We start from the raw sequence: 21,887 nt of genomic DNA, 5'->3' as shown, positions 1-21,887 counted from the left end.
GGTCTCCAATTGTTGAGTCTTTCAGTGAAAGAAGTAAATGAAAAAGCTATAAAACTAGCACTTTTTATTTTTTTTGTAGGAATCTAGAAAGATATAGAAATACTTCCTTTTTTTAAATGATTTCTTTACAAGAGACTAATAATTCTGCTCTTAATAGAATTTGATAACACAGGGTATACATTAACCCACCTACAGAGAGTTACTAAAGCACATAAGGATTCCAAGGTACCTCTCTGGGATATTAGGTAGAGTTAAGCCTAAAGTGGCACAAGACCTGTACCAGCCAGATTTTTAAAAGACCTAAGGGAAAAATTTCAGCTTTTCACCATCTACCTTTGGATGCAAGGAAGAACAATTCCCACTGAAACACTTCAAGATGAGCCAAAAGAGTTCAGCAGCTAAAACCTGCTTTAAGTAAAAGGCTGGGAAAAAAAAAAAAAAAAAAAAGACTACTCTAAGGAGTAATTTAATTCAAATTCTGGAAAGTTTTAAAATACATGCTATCATCCAAGTGTGGGCACCAAGTGTGTCTTAAGACTGCTACAGATTTTTGTGTTACCTGGGAGCCCCCTGCTGGGATTCTGTTGTGAGAAAACAAGGGTTTTGTTTTGAAGCTGTGTCACAGATGTTTCAGTAATATTTAATTATGCTATATATGGTATATTAATGCAACCTTATATAATTTCTCATAAGCAAATCACTAGAAAGGAGTACTCTGCATAGCAGATGCATGCTTAGTATTACTTTAAATACTCAAAATACTTTGAAATATTCCTTATTGTAGGAATTCATGACAATGATTCAAATGGACAGCCTATCTGCTAAATACAAGGGATCCAAACTGATGGATGATCTGTGTGGTTATCATTAAAGAAGATATAAACAGAACTGGGTTTATTCATTTTGACTAACACATGTACCAAAAAAAAAAAGGCAAGCCCAAAAACTCAGACATTTCAAGACCACATGGTGACACATGTTCCAAAGAAAATTGTTGTCTTTCATGAAAGAATATTATTTTCATTGCACCACTTAATTTAAGTGAAAAAATATAGAGAAGTTTTCAGGCACACAAGCTCCTCTTTAGGTCTAACCAAACCAACAGGTTTCAGGCTAAGTACATGTTAGAACAATTCTTGTAACTCACAGATCATCAGTATTTTCTTTCCTGAAAAACTCATCTGAAATATTTCAACCCATTCTGTGGTCACTACCTCCTCCATTCTGTCAGGTACGGCCATTCAGAGCTCTGTGCAATTAAACTGCCTGGGTTATAAACTGCAGCCTCTTCCACAAGTATTTTGTACCCATATAATTTCACTCTTCTGGTTGTGAATGATACAGATATAAAGCTTAGTTTCCAGATTAGTCTTTGAGGATATTTTGTAGGTCTCCCTATAAGCTGGAAATGTTTTCTCAATGGCGATGGAAGCTTCTGGTTTTTGTGAGCATTGAGGGATGGCTGTTTGATATATATGTATGAGCTTTCACTCACTAGTCATCTTTTATTCCATTTTTAATTCATTTTTTCTGTTATTTCCTAATGGCAAAATGTCAGTCTTATGTTTAAGATGCCAGTGAAAATATCAAAGCATTTTCTTGAAAAAAATCAAAGGCCTGCATGCTCACAAGATTATAAGTAAATCTGCCTGAACACTGCACAGCACTATTCAAGACTTTCTGCTTTCATGGGGAATAACTCAATCTTCTGCTATACTCAGTCACCTGTAGGAAATTTTATCAGTATAAGCAAATTATTTGCTAAATTGAAGAGCTGTTAGCATACTCAAAGAGACAGTCCTGGCCATAGCAAGAGATCAAAGGGAAAAACTTATCGCAGTTCTTCTCCCTATGCCAGGTATGCACTTAGTTTGTGTAAAGGTAACAAGAAGTAAAATGTGTATGTAAATATTTTCCCTTCCAAAGCAACTTTAAATTAGATGCAGGAAGCATGTATGAAACTAGTAGAAAATGCAATGTATGAACTTGAAAATATAACATTTCCAAACCCGTTTTTAAACCCTTCTCCTCTAAAGGTTTCAAATCCATCCTTCAATACAAACGTAAGGAAACATTGAAGGGAAAGAAATCATTCTGTGAAACCACTGGACACTAACCCTTAGCAATAATATGGTATTTAGCTACTAGACATGAGAATGATAGCAAAAATTTATACAGGATAGAAAGGAGAAGGTTGAGAGTTACAAAACCCTGCAGGTTGACACGTCTTTCCTACTTTTCTACATTTTTATTAGTTTATCATGATGAAAGAATGCCTATGTAATTTATTATGACTTACATCATCAAAACAGTTCAGGGACAAACTTCTGAACTATGAAATTCAACAGAAAATGTGACACAGTAGTCAAGTAGCAATGCCTTACTGTATTTCCCTCTTGTCCTGTGAGGGAAAAAAACAAAAGCAAAACCCACAACCAAAAAAAACCCAAGTAAAATTACCCAACTACCTCTTGGGACTCAAGAAGCCATGCAACACAGAAAAGTTATGATGAAACAACACAAAGTGAGAATTAAACACCATAAACAACCTGTTCTTATCTGAAAATTCTCCTATTCAGAAAACATAAGCAGAAGAGTTTGTTTTATAAGCTTCAGTCTTAATTCAGTATTTTAACATTATGGTAAAAAGCATCTGTGTCATCTAAGGAGGTTTTTACTTGTTCAGTCCTCGTGAACATTGCATAAATAAAGGCAAGGTAGCATTAGAAAGAGTCTACTGTACTGTGCTCCTAAAGCTAAAGATAAAAAAAGCAGGCACAACAGCAGATACTGACGGTGAGGAATTACACGTCAACTGCTTATAGAATCAAATGCAGACATGTTCCTAGGAGAGAACAAAAGCCTGCAGAGTCTGAGCCTGCAGAATATTAAAGATCACAGAATCACAGAATATTCAGAGTTGGAAGGGACCCACAATGATCACCGAAGTCCAACTCCTGGCCCTGCACAGGACAGCCCCAAGAGTCACACCATGTTCCTGAGAGCACTGTCCAAATGCTTCTTGAACTCTTGTCAGGCTTGGTGCTCTGAGGTTACTCAAGACAGGACAAAAAAGACAAAAAGAAGGCCTGATACAGGTTAACACCAAAGCCTGAGCCAGGAAACTCTCAAAAATACATGATTATCTGTCCTGATACTTAAGGAGTTTAGGAAAACAAGCCTTGTCCTCATTTTACTCATGGCTTTGGTACATAAAACATGCTCATTTTCTCTCTTTCTTTAATCAAGGCTTTGATCCTCTCAGCTGCAAGAGCCAATAGAAGAGCCATCCCCACATTTCTCACTTCTCACCATTCCGTGCAACCTTCCCCAATGTGCTCGCACCAGCATTTGAACACAGCTAACCTTCACGATTTTAGTGAAAAATCCAAGTGTTCTTTAGCCAGCCTTTCTCTGACAGTACTCTAAATACAGCTCTAATTAATGCGTGAAAAATTAATGTGTAAAAAAGTACCAAGAGATTCCATTCATACCTTTTCTTGGTTTCACATATTAAAACCTGCCAGCCGTGTAAGTTGCTAAGTATTAAAAGGTATGACTGTACTGTGAAACAAGGCACAGAGTGGGCTACCTGAACTAATTTAAGTACTTAGCTGGACCACTTGCTCTCCTACTTTAACAGACCCACCTTTCTGGCTGTCCTGTATTCATCCATTTGAAAAATGTTCTGTCACAAGAAGAAATTAGAATGCCTAGTAGATTCTGAGTAGAACCAGGATATCCTTTCATGAAACTTTTAAAACCAATGTACATGTTTTGAAATCGAAATTAAAAAAAAAGAAAAGCAGAAAAAAGCAGACAGACAAAATAAGCATCTTCCAAGATATCATGGGGAAAGCATTTAAACATGTATATTATCTATAGAACATATACATTTCTCTATATTGTGAAATATATATTTTAATTCCCAAACAATATGTATTTAATTCCTGAAATCACACTGTTTATAACAAGTCTGCGTGCTCTGTTTTTGAGGGATGTTCAGGTTGCAGAGGATTAGTGACAGATGTTCTGCATTCAACATGCTACTCAACTATATATCAGTCTGCTGGATCACTGGTGCACCCAGCACTCAGTGAATATAAAAGAGCACCAAGTATCATTGTGTAAAGGAAAAATTTTTGATATAAAGAATATCCGAAATCAAATAAACCAGTATAAAGCATCAACACTGGAGTAAGTTATTCTTGCCTTTCTAAATATAAATAAAGTTAAATGAATAAATAAGCATATTCTACTCTAGCACCACTTACAATTTTTATATCTTTTTCTTCCCTGTAAGACAGAGCTGCTATCCACCTTGTAAAACAGCTACCACTACTGAAAGACAAAAACAGTGAAAATATTCCCCCCTTCAAAACATCCAGTTAGAAAATGTTCACCCCCTACCCATTCAAAGTTACCAATACTGCTTTATTTAACAGTCATTTTAGGGTAAAAATATCTCATTGGCACAAATAACGATTTTCTTTTCGAAGTTGTGAGCAACTCAGATGAAATGAAATCTGCATATGACTCATCAGTGTTGGCAGACAGGAGAAACTGAATGCTCTAAGTACAAATGAGCAACTCACTTTCTGGGGCTCACTCTCTTCTCTATCTTATGCAGGCCCAGCTGAAGAACTGGGTTAAAAGGACAAGCTCATCTAAATAATTCACACAGAGAAGCCCACATATGTGTGTATATATTTACGTGGCTCCTAAGCGATGCTGTGCTGGTTTAAGAAGGTCTCTCCCAGACCCCTACAAGTTAACCATGACCATTTCCCTACTAGACATTACAGCTCTCTAATGGATGCTAATGAAGGTTGATTTGGTGAACACTTCCTAATCTATTTCAATCACTTGAAATAGCTACCACCTTACCCAATTTAACTTGCAATCGACAAAAACAGATTCACAAAGACAATTCAAGGTGCTGTCTCATCAGTAACTCTGCTGGTAGACAGTAGTGGATTTTAGTTTCCATGGAAGGAGCAAATGAGAGGATGGGAGTCTCTTCATGTAGTGAGTGCTGCTGCATCTGGGAAAGGAAATATATCTGCTTAACAAGGACAGAGAATTTTTTTCAGCCAGCAAAAGAAATACTGAGAAAATAAAAAGGAGATGTACTTGTTGTCCAGAAAGGAGTAAAAAACAATAGGGAAAAGTGCTGTGTAAGCCACTGGACAGTATTTTCCAAAGGCAAAGCGGTATACACCATCCATAAATCAACCCATGCTTCAAATTAGAGTGTGACGTCTCAGAAAAACATGGTTCCCCAAAAAATTCCTATTTATTGATTTGCCCTACTACTCCCAAGACAAACGTTGATCAGGCTGTGAAAGAAATTCATGAGGCAGTACTTGCAATAGTATGAATGACAACTCAAAGGTCCTTCACTTTCCACTGTATCTGAACTCCTGTTTTCTAATTAAAATGAATGTCAGGGTACAATTTTTTATTTCTATACTGTTTAACTGACTCAATAGCACAATTCACAGTGAAAGATACGGCATAAGAACAACAAAAAAGCTGTATTAAAGTAACATAAATGCCCCACTGTCCCAGGTTTATTTCAATGTTATAGTTAATTTATGCTCATTCAAAAAGTTCTGAGGATTAATAAGATGTTACAACTAGAAATATCTTTGAAGTAATACATACTTTAAACTGATTCACACAATCAGGCTTGGGACAAATACAATGAAAACTCATTACAATCCATTGACAGGGCATGGTCATCAATCAGTTTTATACACAAAAATCACATAATCATTCCTCTGAAGTCAAAGGTGTGCAAAAAAAGCAATCTAATATCTTTGTTCACACTTTATACTGCCTGCAGAATCAATATTTTGGCAAGACCTAAAATTCTCTAACTGAAGTCCTAGTACAAGATTTTCATTTCACTTTCAGTTCTCCAAAGGAATTAGTCACCACACATGGTGGATTAACTGCAGCCACTCAGCTCCTTCAGATGCACACAAGTTTCCTCTGTTATATGTATCCAGACATAATTGCACTGCCTGCTTTGCTGGCTGGAATTGTTAGTTTTCATATTCAGCTACCTGTCTGGAACAACTGAGGCGTACTTACTGTCTGGACAGGATGGGACAACATGAGTAAATAGTGAATATCAAAGACCTGAGGAAAACCCTCAGAAATCAATCACACGTTGTATTAAGAATTGCCTGAGGGTCTGTAAAGGCTTGATAATCTAAGAACTCTCTAAGTGACAAAAGCATATTTTAATGAGTATTAGGTCTTAGTCCGTTACAAACAAAGCAGTGTCATACCATAAAATGCCATTTACTGCTTCTAATGCACTCTTTCCTAGCTGATACATGTCATTTATAGATTTCATAGGTGAGCTCATTGTAAAGAAGCATAGCCATATAAATAACTACAGATTCAAGTCGAAGCCCTTTTTCCTTTGCCTCAGGGTTCTTTCTGCTTCTTACTTTTCTTTCTCTTCTCTACAGGACCCCTATAGAAAATGCTGCCTTCCCCTTCCCTGTCTGGTGTGCTCTCCTAGGAGCAAGGAGTGTAGTTTCAAGTGATATTCAACATAAAGCCCTAAAAATCTTGAGTCAAAATTTTCTGCAATTCATTAGTTACTAATTTTCTTTTCTGTATAGCTAAAAAACGAAGCAGGGCTCACGTACCATCAGCAAAAGTCCTAGCAGTTCACGTCTTAAACAGATGCTTAGCCTGATCAGGCATCTGTTTCCACAAAAAAAGCCCAAAACAAAACAAACAAACAAAAAAACCCAAACAAACCAAAACCAAACAAAGAAAAAAGGCAACCAAAACCAACCAACCAACCAAAAAAACGCAGGAATATGTCTGGTCCCTGTTTTGACCAAGCACAACTTGAAGCCTTCCAAACTAGGCTGCATGTTGAGGATGTTGCCTAGTTTCTGCTTCTGCCAAAGGGGGGACAACTGAACATATTCATGTCTTTCTTTCACACACAATAAGTATGTTGGTGTCTAATTTTGTTTTATTTTGAAATAAAAAACAACTCAAAACGTGAAATAAAAAACAACTCAAAACGTGAAGATACCAAATGACACTAGCATCACTGCTGCCATCTAGCGGACCTCTGTTCTCTCCTGAGCAGGGTGTTTCGGTCAGTGGATATTATCTGCACCTGTCTTTCACTTTGTCACTTTTAGAAGGTTTGCATAGAGACATTGAAAAAGTTACAGATTTATCACCTTTATTTTTTTTTTAATTCAAACCAGATTGAAAACCATTTACCTGACTTTTTTTTTCTCTTGGACCTTCCTTTATGCTAAGCACTTCTGGCTCACTCTTTTTCTTTTTATCTTGCAACATACTTGCACTGTCAGACTAAATTACTGTTTGCAGTAAATTTCAGCTCCAACTCTAAGGCACTTTTTATTGAAGTATCTTGTTTGCCATGCTATGGTTATAGTCCTCTTGGGATTTATATTATAAAATTTATTTTCATGGGTTTATAGCTGTGCAGTAAAAATTCTCATTGCACTGAAATTTGGCTTACAAGCATCAATACAGAGGGGTTTTTTTAATATTTATAAGGTTACTCTCTAAAATTTTAGTGATTTTTTAAATTATTATTTCTTGATATTTACAAGCATCTTTATTCTTCCACCGTTCATCTTTACTGTACTCTGAATTAATTCTGATGCACTACATTGAACAAAATAAAGGTCTTACCTTATCTTTAAAAAGTACATATCTGCCTCAAGATTTTGATTTTAGAAGGTTCTAATTCAGTCAGAGCAACATGTTTTCTCCGAGACCTTTTCTCTCGCCACCTCTCTTGTCATCTCCTCCACGTATGAGCTCTCCCTTTCCCATTGCCTCCTATGGCCACCGCTATGCTGGAGCTTCAGACTCTCCCCTCGGGAAAAGCAGAAGCCAGCAAGTCAGTTTGTCTGCATTCCGGGTAATTTCCTCACCCCATCCCTACTTTGTGATAGTACCACGTAACTATTTAACTGTGTAACTATGTAGCTATTCTCTGAGGCAGAGTCCTGGCAGCTGAAAGTCAGACTATTCATCAAGAGTTTAAGCAAAATAATGATGATTAATTTACTGACAATTACTATGAGTACCAAGGTAAATCCGCCAAGGCGACTGAAATGTGATGTCCCCTTCTTCAAAATATTTTCATGCACACAGCACTCTAATTGAAAATTATATAACCTTTGAGACACTCCTACTTTGCATTGACTGTAGAAGTCAGTGTTTTCTGTGAAAAAAAAAATATAGAAAAAAGAAAAGTGATCTACGGCTCCAGGGGCACACCTTTTTAAACAACTGCCAGGCGGGACATAAAATACAAAAGTATAGTGTTCCCATAAGCATTAAGCGACACCTGTTTAACACACCTGATAACATCTATTTGCATTCAGAAGAGAGGTTAAAGGTGAGAATGATACCATTAGCTTACATCCCATCAGAGTAAGGGACAGAGAATTCTGCCTGAGGACATCACTTGCTGCAGGCAGTTCTTAGGCTGCTGTATTGTCCTATGAATCACAACACCATTATTGCAAAGTGCTGCATCTGAATGCCTTCATCACAAAACCCACAAACTTCAAGTGCCACAAGAGATTGCTGAACCTGGAATAATTAAAGGAAGATCAGCAGTGACCTTTTCCAGAAAATAACCCTTCATCATTCAAACAAACAAAGGAACAAAACAACAACAAAAAAACAGCAAAGGAAGTAAATACAACCGGGGGGGGGAAGAATAAACAGCAAATGGATAACAGATTTCAAATTCGCAGTCAGTTCAGTCTAGCAGAAGAGCATTTGACCATTGCATAGCTTTGTCGGCACAAAACAGATGTGATAAAGTAGTGCCTGGGTTATGTTAAAGAATACTAATTGAAGCAACCTCAAGACTAATTGAAGTGACCTCAACAGCAAGACTAGGCACGTGCTTATTCCAATCAACACACCCTGCATCAGACCCAGGAACTGTTTGGGCATATAAAGACACAGTCACTCTGCTCAGTGGCTTGCCCCTGCCCGAGACTGAATGTATACCACAGGATTAGGCTCTGCTGCTGAGATACACAGGGAATATTGTTTAAGAATAGAGTTTTGACTGTTCCAGGACTTCTGTCTGAGACAAAGCTCAGGCAGCTTACCAGCAATGAGCTGACCATGGCAATTCACTGGTGGTGAATATTCCCACTGACATGGGAATAACGTGACAAAATTCACTGTGTGGGAGCACTGCCTTCATCTGTTCTTCACCATCATTACTCTCTTCAGAGATGGTACCATTTAAGCCATCTTTAGGGCCCAACAGTGAGCCCAACTGGTGAACTGATTCAAGAATAACAATCAATTCAGGCAAATTCTGCCTCATTTGTCTTGACAGCTGTTAAATTGGTATGACCAGGGGGAAATAGGAACGGGATAAGGAGTGTCTCAAGGGACCTACAGGACAACACAGCAGCCCAGACAGACAACTCAGTAGCGTTTGGGGAGAAGAACATATGTGAGTGGAAAGAGCAATAGGAACAGTCATGTTTTCATTAAGTTGTTCTTTTTTTTAACATTCTTATTTCAAGCCAATGCAGTTGATTGATTTGACACCCTGCAGATTAACTTTTCATGCCTGTCTTTTGCTTGAAAACAGACATTTGTATTTACACCTCAGAGAAAACCAAATATTCCTCCTCTACATTTGACAAGTCTGTTCACTCTCAGGAGTGTTACTAGCTACACAAGGATAGACAAACTCAGAATGACTCCTCCAGGTCTCAGCACAGGTCCATGACCATTACTGTGCTACAGCACTAGTCAGTGCTAGTATTAATTATTTCTTCTTCTAGTTTTTTTCTATAGTTTGCTGTGGGTTTGTTGGTTTGGTTTTTTTGCAGCGGAGTGTGGGGGGTTGTTGCTGACCACTGCAGCTCTTTTTATCTTAAAAGCAATGTTTCAGTCCTTGAAAGACATTGCAAAATTTCACCATGTGTCCTTTTCTGGCTGCAGCATACTAGCTCAAGACCTTGATACCCGAGGCAACCAACATTATTGCTGAGCTGCTCGCTGTCATACATGAAATCCCTATTTGTGCTTGGTCTTTGCATATTAAGTGCTTTAAATAATTAAATTTGAGTTAATTATTTTTAAATTGAATGTTACAATTAACCCATCAGCCCAGGTACAAAAATCCAGTTCCATTATCAGTGTTTCTATTTGTTTAAAGTTTATTAATAGAGTTGCACCCTTCCCAGTTAAAATTTTCCCAGTTAAAAATCACAAACTTGCCCCTTTTCAAGCTACAAACCACTGGTACACCACAAGAGTTACTTTTCCTGTGTTTACTGTATACTTTTACAAGTGTTCTGAGGTGTGTTGGATGTATTTTAATACTTTTTGTAGGTGTTTCACTTGCATTTTGATTCCAAGGCCAAAACCCCCCCACCCAGTCTTAATAGCCAGCAGCTATTTCTAGCTACAGAGCCATTACTCTGCAGGCAAGTTCCATGGCAACCTGAATACCTGAATTTTAATGAAGGCATTGTATTCCCTTATCTTTAACTGATACCACCCCCCTTGACAACGATGAGCCATTGGTGGAACAGAGATGATCCATCAAAGGGAAAGCACCAATCACCTTGGACCGAAGGGGCGGGCTGTGGGCGGGCTGTGGGCGGGCTGTGGGCGGATTGGGGGCGGAGCAAAAACTATAAAAAGGACGAAGCCGAGAGGCGGCCTTTCTTCTCTCTTCCCCTCTTGCTCTCTCCAGACTAGCTGTGGGAGACATCGGTGCTGGGCATTAAAAGCCTTACCCCTTTTTAGGGGCTTTTAGTAATTTTTTTAAGTCAACCCAGCACTGCAAGTTTTTTCTCTACCTGAGGTCTAGTGCTGTCTCAGCCAGAAGATCTCAAATCCCTGCGCTCCTGGGGCATACCATCTACCGAGCCATAGGATCCCAAATTTTTATATTTTTCTGATTTCTGTAATTTTTCAATTTTTTCTGTTTCAAATAAATTAATCTTTTTAAGAGTTGTCTCATTTCTCACACTCGCATTTCATTCAAGGTTTGAAGTTGGCAACTAAAAGGACAGACTGGGAAGAAAGAAACTTGATGTCAGGGGTGGAGGAGGCTATATAGCATTGCAGGCCAGTGGGAACTGTAGCCAGAACATGCAGGCTATCCCTGAGACACCTTTCCCCACTGCCACTGTCCTCAAGCAGTGGAAGAGATGGCTTCTGGAGACACACTTGGTTATTGCATTGAAGGAAGGTCGGCCAGTGCATGACCAGAGGCACAGTAGGTTATGGTGACCAGTCACTGTAGTACCACTGGCTGGCTGGGCACTTCTGCCTAAAATAATCACAATAAAGTTCTAATAAAGTCTTGTGAGAAAGAATTGACCTAATATTTATCTGCAATGTGTTATATCCACATCCCTCTGCTTAATCCAAAATATACGTAGCATCTTTATTTACACACATACATAAACATATGCATACATATATATATAGATATATATACATTGTTTTCAGAAAGGCACACCACAGGATTTCCATATTTTAAAAGCATTTTCACCTCTTTTTGAATTTTAATCAATTTTTTTTTTCTCAACAAAAAACAAAGATGAAGGAGAGGCAAATCAAGCAAACACTGACAAGTTCAGGGTATTGATAAAATACAACAGACAGTCCATAGTCTGACCCATTTTTCCTTGCCCCATCTTTGTGCAACTTAAGTAGAACAGGTTGCTTTACCCAATATTATAAAGGTTGTTGGGCCCCCCCATACTAGACCTTGTTGTCAGCTGTGTACAGCTTTACCTCTTTGAGCTGTGTATTTCTCTTTACACATCTTCCTCAAGGTCCTTTTTATTTTGTCATGATTATTCAACTCTGTGATTTCTCTGAGCAAGATTAAAAGGAAGTGTGTGTTGTACTTGCTAACCTAAATCCATACAAAAGCTTTCCTTATAAACTTGAGTGTTATCTCAAAGTATGCAGTCTACAGCAGTGACCTAGCAGTTGACAACTTGTCACCCTGGAGTCACAAATATATGTCCTACTGGTAAAATTAGCTAAACTATAATAGTTTTCTAATTAAAAAAAAAAAATTTCCACATGATCATGTACTCATATCTAAAACTAAGGACCCAATATTGCAAATTTTGGCTTAGGACCCAATATTGCTCAGGACCCAATACTGCAAATTTTCTCTCCGCTTCTAATGAGATCTGTGAAAGCATTATTATTTAATCACCTTTTGGCCCTTGCTAATTTTACTAGTACTCATAACTTCTTTTTTTAAAGAATTTAATAGACTTTAATGGAACTTGTCCACACAAGCAACACACAGACTGTTGAACACAGATTTCCCAAGATCACACTACATTATATAAAATACCTAATACCAAACCAGTAATGCTGATGCTCAATGTACACCCTGCAAGTAGGCTGTTCCAGGCACTAGAAGTTGGGCATGTTTTCAGGTGCAGAGATGACATTTCTCCCAGGGTCAAACACTCAGGCTGTGCTTGGAAATTTATGCTATCAGCAGGTATCTTACCTGTAAACCTTTTACTAATGGCCTGGACAGAGAAGAAGTTTGAAGAATAAATGTACATTTTTTTCTGCCTTCCTCTATTCCTTGAATAACTCTCCTTACAAAACATCCCACTAAATCTTCAACATCAAGATTCTTCCAGGTTTCAGAAAAATTAGAACAATTACACCAGGGATATGGATCTGGGTTCTGATGTTGCTAGGGGACTAAGTTCCCTGATACCACTGAAGTTAAATTAACACTGATTTAATAAAAGCAATTTTATACCTGGAATATGAAAGTCTACTTCCAGCATGTACTAGAGCCCTAGCATTACAGTGGTTAAGAGAAGCATGGTTATTCCTTATTTGATTTGAAGTTTTTATTTAGCTTTTAAGGAAAAAAAATTAGTCCATCCCAGTTCATATCTTCATGTACATTTATAATTTATGCTCTGTTGACTGACAGAAAAAGAACAAACATATTAAAATTTGATACCTGCCCTCCAAATGAAGGAAACATTTCACAATAGAATTTGCATTGTTTAGCTCTGATCATCTTCACATTTAGTTGTTATTGGTGACTTAAATATTGTGTTTATTTCTTGTCCAAGAATTGAGGACCAGCTTTTTGAGCATGTTGAGGAAATTATCTAAGTACGGAACTATAAATCCAATTCCTGTATTCCTTCTGAACTTACTTTAACTGCTCATTGATGATTTAACTCAAAATATTAAGCTTTCCTATTTGTTCCTACAAAACCTGCTGCTCTGCAGGGAAATCTCTGACAGTACTACTTAAGGAAGTCAGTTTTTCAAATAATGGGCATCAGTGGGTTTTTTTCATAGAATTTTATTTTTAGCAAAAAATATCTTGACTATACAGTAAGAATATGATATTCAGAGAGTAAGGCATCAAAGTAAAAGCTAAGCCATGGATCAAATAACTTGAACCCCAAGCCAAAATTTAAAAAAAATAAATCAGTTAATTTTGCTTTTATGCAAGTACTATTTAGCTTGCTTGTTGGCAGTTCAGACTTCATTCCATCTCAGAATGTCTGAGTACTGACATGAGTGAAATTAAGTAGCATAATGATATACCTCCACCTAACTGCTTGTCTTCTTTGCATAATGCCATTTTTAGCATTTTTATCCAAATGAACCTAAAGAATGTAAGGAGAGTAGAATAAAATACACTGTACAAACAAAAGAAGTTAACCCCAACACCTGAACTTAAAATGTATTTTAAGAATGGAAAGTCTGGGAGAAACATATCCTACTTTGAGATATAAATAGTTCTGCTTCAAGTATAGGATTAATCCTCCACTTAAAAATTTACAGAGCCTCCTGATATTCTGCCATTGCCACAAATTGTTTGTGCCAAGGAACTTAGAGGTCTAATCCTCTTGAACACAGATTTATTGCAGCTTTGCCCTATCTTCAGAGTATTGCATTTCCCTTCCTGCCATTACACCCATGTATTCTGCATTTGAATGTCTTTATTTTTAAGCTTCTGGTGCACGTGCAAGCCATCAGTTACTCTCTCCACCCAGAGAGAGTGCAATCACTAGCAGGTCTGGGATTTTATTCTATTTATAATAAAATATTTGATTTTTTTTTTTTTTTCATCAAGACGGCAATTACTATATCTGGGTTTAATTTATCTGCTTAAATAAGTTTTGTGGTTATCCAGAACATAATGCCATTAGCAATTTTACACAGCTGAGCTCTATCAAGAGTGAGAAACATGCTTGAAAGGCAGGTTTATGAACTACAGGTAATGAGGGTTGCTAAATCCTGAAGCACTCCTGCAATTACAAGTAGCTATTTTCAAGGAAGCCTAAGATTCCCAATAAATTTTAAGCACCTCCAGCTTTAGGAGGGACCATATTGTGTTGGCAGGCTGGTGGAGAAGACAATACAGTTGTCAGAATTACAATGTCAGGAAAAAAATTACATAGAATATTTAAATTTCAGATATAAACAATCACATTATTTACTACTGCACTATCAATTTGCATTGATGATATAAAAATAGCTAATTGCTGTTGCTAATGTAACTTACATAAAATATGCAAAACTGCAGAAGTCAGTAGTACAGATACCCTGCCATAAGGAATAATTGGCCACTCAAACTGATTATCACAAATGGGTGGTTAAGATTACTCAAAAAATCGCTGTCAAATATATTAGCAAAAGCAGGTTTAATATAAATTCGTGGAAGTACAGCTTCACAAAGTGCTCTGGAAAGGTTTACTCTGTTACTTACTACATAGATGAAGCATACTAATGAAAATCAGATTAGAATCAGTTTAGAATTATATACACAGAGATCAGGCAGACAAAAGTGTAAGGGTGCAGAAGAGGGTGCATGATTCCTGTTGAGCCATGAGGTTCAGAAAGAGCCTCCTTGCTTGCTAAACTTCTGAGAGTCTAGGACTACAATCTCAGTCCCATACAGTTTAGTCTAAAGGATTTAGCAGCATTTAATAACTAATTTAACATAACTAATTGTTGGGGTCTCCTCCCCTGCCGTGTAGCCCTGGCAGAGGGGCCCTGAGGGCACAGACACGGGGTTTCCCTGCCCCTGCTCAGCCTCGTTCCCATGGGTTGGTTTGTGTTCCCTGCGCGGGCAGAAGGACCCTCGGGTCCCGTGACTGGAACAGTTCCTGGGCAGAGCCCCGGCCATGCAGCTGGAGAAATAAACATCTCTGAAACAGCTATCAAGAATCTGTCTGTCCATATATATTTCCTTTCCACGGGACTCCTGGTTTGATACATGCATGTTGCAGTATCCCCACTGCAACATAATGGTGGAGAATTGTGAGCAGAACGATCCCCGATCCCTAAGCGACTGATTTGTGTGAGTAAACCCTGGAAACTTTGGATTCCTCTTCTTGGTTTTGTTTTGCTGTTCCATATCTAAACTATGGAGGAACCGTGGGAAGACTCTTGGCTCTCAGAGCCGCATATGGACATTTATCTTAAAATGATTCTTGAACAACGATTTGTAAATTTTAGCTTGATTCAAGCTCAAAAAGAACTGAAACACTTCCTGGCATGGTTGTTTAAGAACTTTCTCTATGTTTTTTGGGATTTAATTATTACCAAGGGCTTTTGGAAAACCGTTTGGACACAGTTAATATTGGAGTCAAAATATATGCCGATGGAAGAATATTTTCGTGAATATTATTTAGTTACCGAGACTGTTGAGCAATGTCAGCTGTGTCCTGGTGAAGGGAAGCCTGGCTCAGGGACCGTGCGGCCCAGGCCCCGTGCACCGAGCGCTCTGCGAGCAGCAGCGAGGCAGTTCCCGCGTGCGGGCGGAGCCACGCGAGCCGCAGTGTCGGTGGCGGAGCGAGGCGCGGCGGGAGCGGCGGGACCCGGCGGTGCCCGCCCGGCCCAGCACAGCGCGTGGTGGAGCGAGCCCCGGGAACGCCCGACCGAGAGGGGCGGCGTGCGGGCAGCGGCTGGCGGCGGTGGCGGTGGAGCGGAGCCGAGCCCAGCCGAGACGCGCGCTGGAGCGGAGCGCGGGGGAGTCGTCACTCGGGGGCCCGGCCGAGACGTGGGTGCAGCGCCTGGCAGCGGCAGCGAAGCTGCGACCAGAGGAGGCGACGCACGGAGAACTGAGCGGCCCGGCCCGGCCCGGCCCGGCCCGCGCAGCCCCGAACGCGACCCCGGGAAGAGCGCTCAGGCACCAGCAGCTCCGACAATTCCAACACGGGAGCGACCGAAGGAGAGAGCAAAGACGCAGCGAGACAGAAAACAGCAGCCACTCGGAAAAAGGAAAAAATCATAGTAGCTAAGATCTTAGGGATAGTACAATGGTATAATGTTAAGCAAAATTATGGTTTTATAACAAGGTGTGACAACCAGCAAGACATATTCGTGCATAGAACTGCTATTAAAAAGAATAACCCTGAAAAATGCATCCCAAGCTTGGGAGATGGAGAAGTCGTGGAATTCAAAATTATACGAGGTAGAAAAGGGTTACAAGCATCGCAGGTCACTGGGCCTGATGGTGTTCCTGTAAAAGGCAGTATATATGCAAAAAATCGTAGTCATGTTAGACAATATCTTCATTGTAAGCCCCCCCTACAGTCTCCCTTTCCTAATCCCACCTTTCCCTTTTACCCTATGTCCTATTACCCCCAGTGTATTCCTAATCTGTTTTTTCATCCATGGTTTCCCTCACAAAACCATGCTTGTGCCAATTGTTTCCCCAAAAATCCCTTTCCAATGCCGAGTGGGGGATGAAAAGGAGGAGGGAAGAAGTTAAACCCTCTCCTGCCTCAGTTTCCCCACAAAGCATGCTCAGAGAGTTCTGTCTCCCTTCTGTCAGCCCTAAGATGTTCCACAGAATCTGATTGGACATTTAAAGGCTCAGGAGGGTGGCTTGTTTTGTCTTGAAACTGTTCTTGTTATGTTTATCCAGTTGTTTTCATTCTCCTTTTATTAAAATAAAACGGGTGAGGTGTTGGGGTCCCTCCCCTGCCGTGTAGCCCTGGGAGAGGGGCCCTGAGGGCACAGGCACGGGGTTTCCCTGCCCCTGCTCAGCCTCGTTCCCATGGGTTGGTTTGTGTTCCCTGCGTGGGCAGAAGGACCCTCGGTGCGGTGACTGGAACAGTTCCTGGGCAGAGCCCCGGCCATGCGGCTGGAGAAATAAACATCTCTGAAACATCTAGCAAGAATCTGTCTGTCCATATATATTTCCTTTCCACGGGACTCCTGGTTTGATATATGCATGTTGCAGTATCCCCACTGCAACAACTAATTTACTATCTATAAAAGGATTCAGTAGAATTTATTACAGCTACAACAGTGCCTTAATTGTAGATCCAAGATGTCAACATTCATGCTATACTTGCTATAGTGTATTTCAGTCACTTCACACACTCAAACATGTACAGACACAATGGCTGTGTCTATATAAATTTGCAAAGATATACCTGTTAAAAATTACCCTCAAATCCAATGAAATACTAATGTTAGATGCCTTGTTATTTCTCTGTGGGTGAGGCTAGAGCCTTGAGGAGGGAATGGGGGTGTCAGTGCAGGTCCCACCTTGAGTTTTCAGTGATGGTTCCGCAAATATAGGAAAGCTCTGACAGGTGTCCCTGTAAGAGAGGGGTGCATCCACTGCAGTCCAGAAGAGCTCAAAGGGCCTCTCTTTGAACAGATGCTTAGAGGGTCACAAAATGTGTGGCTTTAGTCATGAATTTCTATCCCGACTGTAATCCAAGCTGGTAATTACTGGAGTTCTTAAAAGGGTCAGTAACAATGGTACTGTTCCATTCAGGCTACAATTCAGGTAAATAATGTTCCAAGACTGTCAGAGGATGACTGATTATCTCTTGTTCCCCTCCTTGGGGATGCAACAGAAGTCCCTGGTACAGACAGTGCCATGCCCACCTTAGCCATGCAAGTATTTCTGGCATGGTCAAGGTAAGCTTCACCACTCAACTCATTGCTCAAAAGCCAAGGCTAGTGGGAGTTCCTGAGATCACAGAGCAGCCTGAGTAGGTGGCAGGGGGAGTGTTACCTCACCACAGTGGTTTAGAAAACACTCCCGTTCATAGGGGTGAGCTGTATTACCATAAAGGCCAGTTTATTAATTGGGAACAAAACGTTTCCCTATGAAACCTTCATTAAAAAGCATTTAACGTGACTAATGTTAGTGTATCATTATGTGTGATCTTAAGCATTATTAAGCAGGTGTCTGACAAAGGAGTACTGCATGTCTTCTCAATGCCTCTCAGTAAGGTATAGTGGGTACATGGCTAATCTAAAGGAGGTCCTACCACTGATGAAGACCTTCTCTACGGCAAATGAATTTTTATCACAAATGCCTGTTCAGACACATGCATTTCTGTTTAATGTGACAAAATCAGCCTGAAGAAAAGTATAAATGTATCACTTTCATGGTATTTTACACAGTTTTCCAGAGTAGTTTCATGGACTGGTTCTCATTACAGCCCTTGCTAGAAGTTCCTTATACTAGATATGACAGATGGATTTTGTAGACTTAGGAAATTTTGAAGCATGTCACAGTAATGAAGCATGTGGCATTTTTTCCCCTTTTAAATTCTGTCAGTTCAGTGACAGCAAGGATTATCCCCCCAATAGAGCATGTAAGTGTGCTTGACTTTCAGCACATCAAAAGTAAAATCTCCAGATGTGTTCCTCTGGTATTCATTAACATGGAACTGGAACAACAAGACCAAATCCAGATCAAGAAAAGAGGTCATCTGCCTTTCTCTGGTAGAAGTCATTGGAGAGAGAAGGAGAGAGACACCAGTAAAATTACAAGCTAAGTTTGCCCATTCACAACTTCAAAAGTTTTATAAGCATTTAAGAACCCATCTATCACCAATAAATAAATAAAGCAAATGAAGGTGATAACTCACTTTTGTGAGTTTGAAAAGACTGATCTAATTGTCTTTCTCAAAGGGACCTTTAAAAGAAGCTAAAATTAGACCCCTATCCTCATGAAGTCATTTAACCTTCCTCCCACACAGTCACAGGCTTATCAGCAAGTATTTTCTCAGATGCTCTTGTGATTTATGGTCTAACAAAAGGAGAGGAACTGCCTTGCAAAAGGTGTTAGGCTATGTAGAATACTTTTAGGGACCAAATATCAACTCATATGCCCTCTAGGAGAAGTAAGGATCTGAAACACCCAGCCGGCAATCTTAGTTACTCTCAATGTTCATGAAGTAGCCACCGTACAATGTTATATTTCACTAGTGTTTGATTGCCTCATGCTATTTTTAAGAGGTGATGTGCAATTATCATAGCTAATGATAAACTGATTATGAAACCATAAAAATAATGAATAAGGTATTACCAGGTATTCCACAGCATGGATGAAAATGCACACACCTATCAGACAAAATTAAAACAGCAGTAACTGACAACGAAATGGAAAAAGAAAGATATCAGCAGTATGAGTTATAAATAAAACAATTGGCTAAACCATTTGAAGATGTCTGAATTAGGAACATTAAAAATAAGATGTCCAAGTAGAAATCTCACTGAATGTTCTTCAAAACACTGTACACTTTTACACATAAACTTTTGAGTCAAAATCCTTCTCCACAATATTCAGCATATGGTCTTATGCTTTATGGTGTAACCATTATACTGTGTGGCATAAATTAATCATGTTTAAAAGCTGTATGAAGACTGCGTGCCAGGAATCCATGTGCATACCATTCTGTATTTAAACAAACAGAAAGCCCATTATAGAAAATCTTGCCGTCTCAGACAAGTAAAATGTGGTTTCAAGTCTCATTATTCTTTTCACCCTTCTCTTACAGGATCACAACAACAGCTGCCTGCATGATGGATCTACGCAGATATCCTCTGGATGAACAAAACTGCACACTAGAAATTGAAAGTTGTAAGTTACTGGAGGGAAGGGGTTGGCCAAATGACAGCTGAGAATTGAATTATATTCTCAGGTTAGGCAAAACAGGAACAAGTTGTACAAATACTGTGTGTTCAGTGAGCTTGCACACTGAACGGACTAAATGTATTTCTGTAATACATAAGCCAAAATGTGTTTCATTCACAATATTGGTTGATCCAAGCTTATAAGATGTCTTTCAAAATCTCTTGTCAAGGAAGGGAGGAGAGCATTTTTTGAAGATTAATTCAGAGGACAGCAATCAAGCACTGTCCATCTTCAGTGCCTAATCACTGCTGAACCTGGATTAATTACTTCATCTCAGCACTTGCATCTCTAACATCAAGATTGACATCCGTCCCACGTGGCGGGGGCGGGACTGACCAATTGCTGTTACCAAATCTTTTGGAAGTTATAAAAAGAAACAACTTGATCCTTCAGCACCAAGGTTAATGAGAGTTTTGTTATCATCTTCCATGAGCAGGGGAACAAGGCGTGCACTTACAAATTTTTGTTATTAACACCATCTCTATATATTTTATGATGGTGGCTTTTAGAGAAGTGCCTGTGAAGGTTTTTGGAAAGAATCTTTATTATGCTGGCCATGTAGCTTCCCTTTCCAGTGTTTCCCATCATGCTGCTGATCTCCCCAGTCACTTTCTGCTAGTTCAAAACTTGGTCCAAGTGTCATAGTGCTGGGGTTCCTCCCCCCTGGCATGGGGTCCAGGGGGAGGGGGACCCTGGGGGGGAGACACGGGGTTTCCCTGTTCCCTGGTGAATCCTGTTCCCCATTGGTTGTTTGGTGTTCCCGTGATTGCAACAGTTCTTCGGCAGTCCCCTGGCCATGTGGCTGGAGAATAAACATCTCTGAAACTTCTATCAAGAATCAGTCCCTATTCTTTTCCACAGGCCTCTCTGTCTTATACATGTACCAGTAATCCCCACTGCAACATCATAGTCCACCACTTTACAGGACCTAAGAAGTTGCTTGTTAAGATGCATGGTTGTCATCCCATACTTGGGCTTTGCAGTCCCCTGCCTTTTTTTGGCACAACACAGTTTTCTTGATGTTGCTTGCTGCTGCTTGGCTCATCTTCCAGCTTGAACTTACTAAGGCATGTAATGGATGCTTTTGGAGAATGAGTCATATCTTGATTTTCAAAATAAAGTGCATAATGCTTCTCTTCAGTCACTTTGCTACCTGATTAGCAGAGGAAATGGATATAAATATAATAGCACTGCAACCGAAATGGTTGATGATACTGACTTTGCCTTCATATTGAACTCATACCTTAGTCTATTTGTTGGGAGGTAGTTGATTTGTAGTCCCCAGCTCAGTCATGACTGAAGATGGTGAAAGTACATTAGCATTTATCAGCTAGCAGCCCAAATAATGAAACTATTTACTGGCTTAATGGAACATTTTACTGGTTTATACCTATTTTTCACAAGCTTTCACATAAATGAAGCTTTGTAGGGATAAATGATCAGTGAGAATGGAGTTAGTACTACTACTGAGACCTCACCAAGAATCAAAATTGGCATCAGATGGAATAAGTAATTAAAATGCTAACACAATCAGGGATGAGAGAATACCATGACGCTCATGTGGCCAGTCACACGTGCCCAAAAGAAAATTGCTTTTCAGACCTTTTGAACACTTGTATAAATAATTCATGTCTCCAGAGATACATATGTTGATACGTTAAGACTTGTTGAGCTGATCACAATTTGCAACAGGTCAAAATTGGAGAGTGAATTACTTCTCATGAGTATTTAGGTCAGTTCTACTAACAACTGAATTATTTTCCAAAAGCACAGATGTGCTTACCTGCTACTGGAAGCCCACAGGGAGTAGATGTGTCAGGGGCAGTGGTGTCTGACAATTCTCCACCTAAAATATACCTTCTATTCTACCACAGTTCTTCTCATCTGCATGTCTAAA

At 39.5% G+C, this 21,887-nt stretch overlaps 1 protein-coding gene across 1 annotated transcript in view; it reads left to right on the top strand.

Moving 5' to 3' along the window:
- The window catches only part of GABRB1 (gamma-aminobutyric acid type A receptor subunit beta1), a gene marked incomplete at its 3' end in the record, with an annotated part of 131,166 nt that overhangs the window by 82,896 nt on the left and 26,383 nt on the right, over positions 1 to 21,887 (top strand). Inside the window, exon 5 of the mRNA XM_082281291.1 lies at positions 19,854 to 19,936. Within this exon, the coding sequence (XP_082137417.1) occupies positions 19,854 to 19,936 (83 nt within the window). The remainder of the gene's footprint in view (positions 1 to 19,853; positions 19,937 to 21,887) is intronic.

This window comes from Coloeus monedula (assembly GCF_965178545.1).
Source record: "Coloeus monedula genome assembly, chromosome: 5".
Taxonomy (NCBI): domain Eukaryota; kingdom Metazoa; phylum Chordata; class Aves; order Passeriformes; family Corvidae; genus Coloeus; species Coloeus monedula.
The sequence above is the reverse complement of the archived record's forward strand: the minus strand, read 5'-3'. Positions and strand labels throughout refer to the sequence as shown.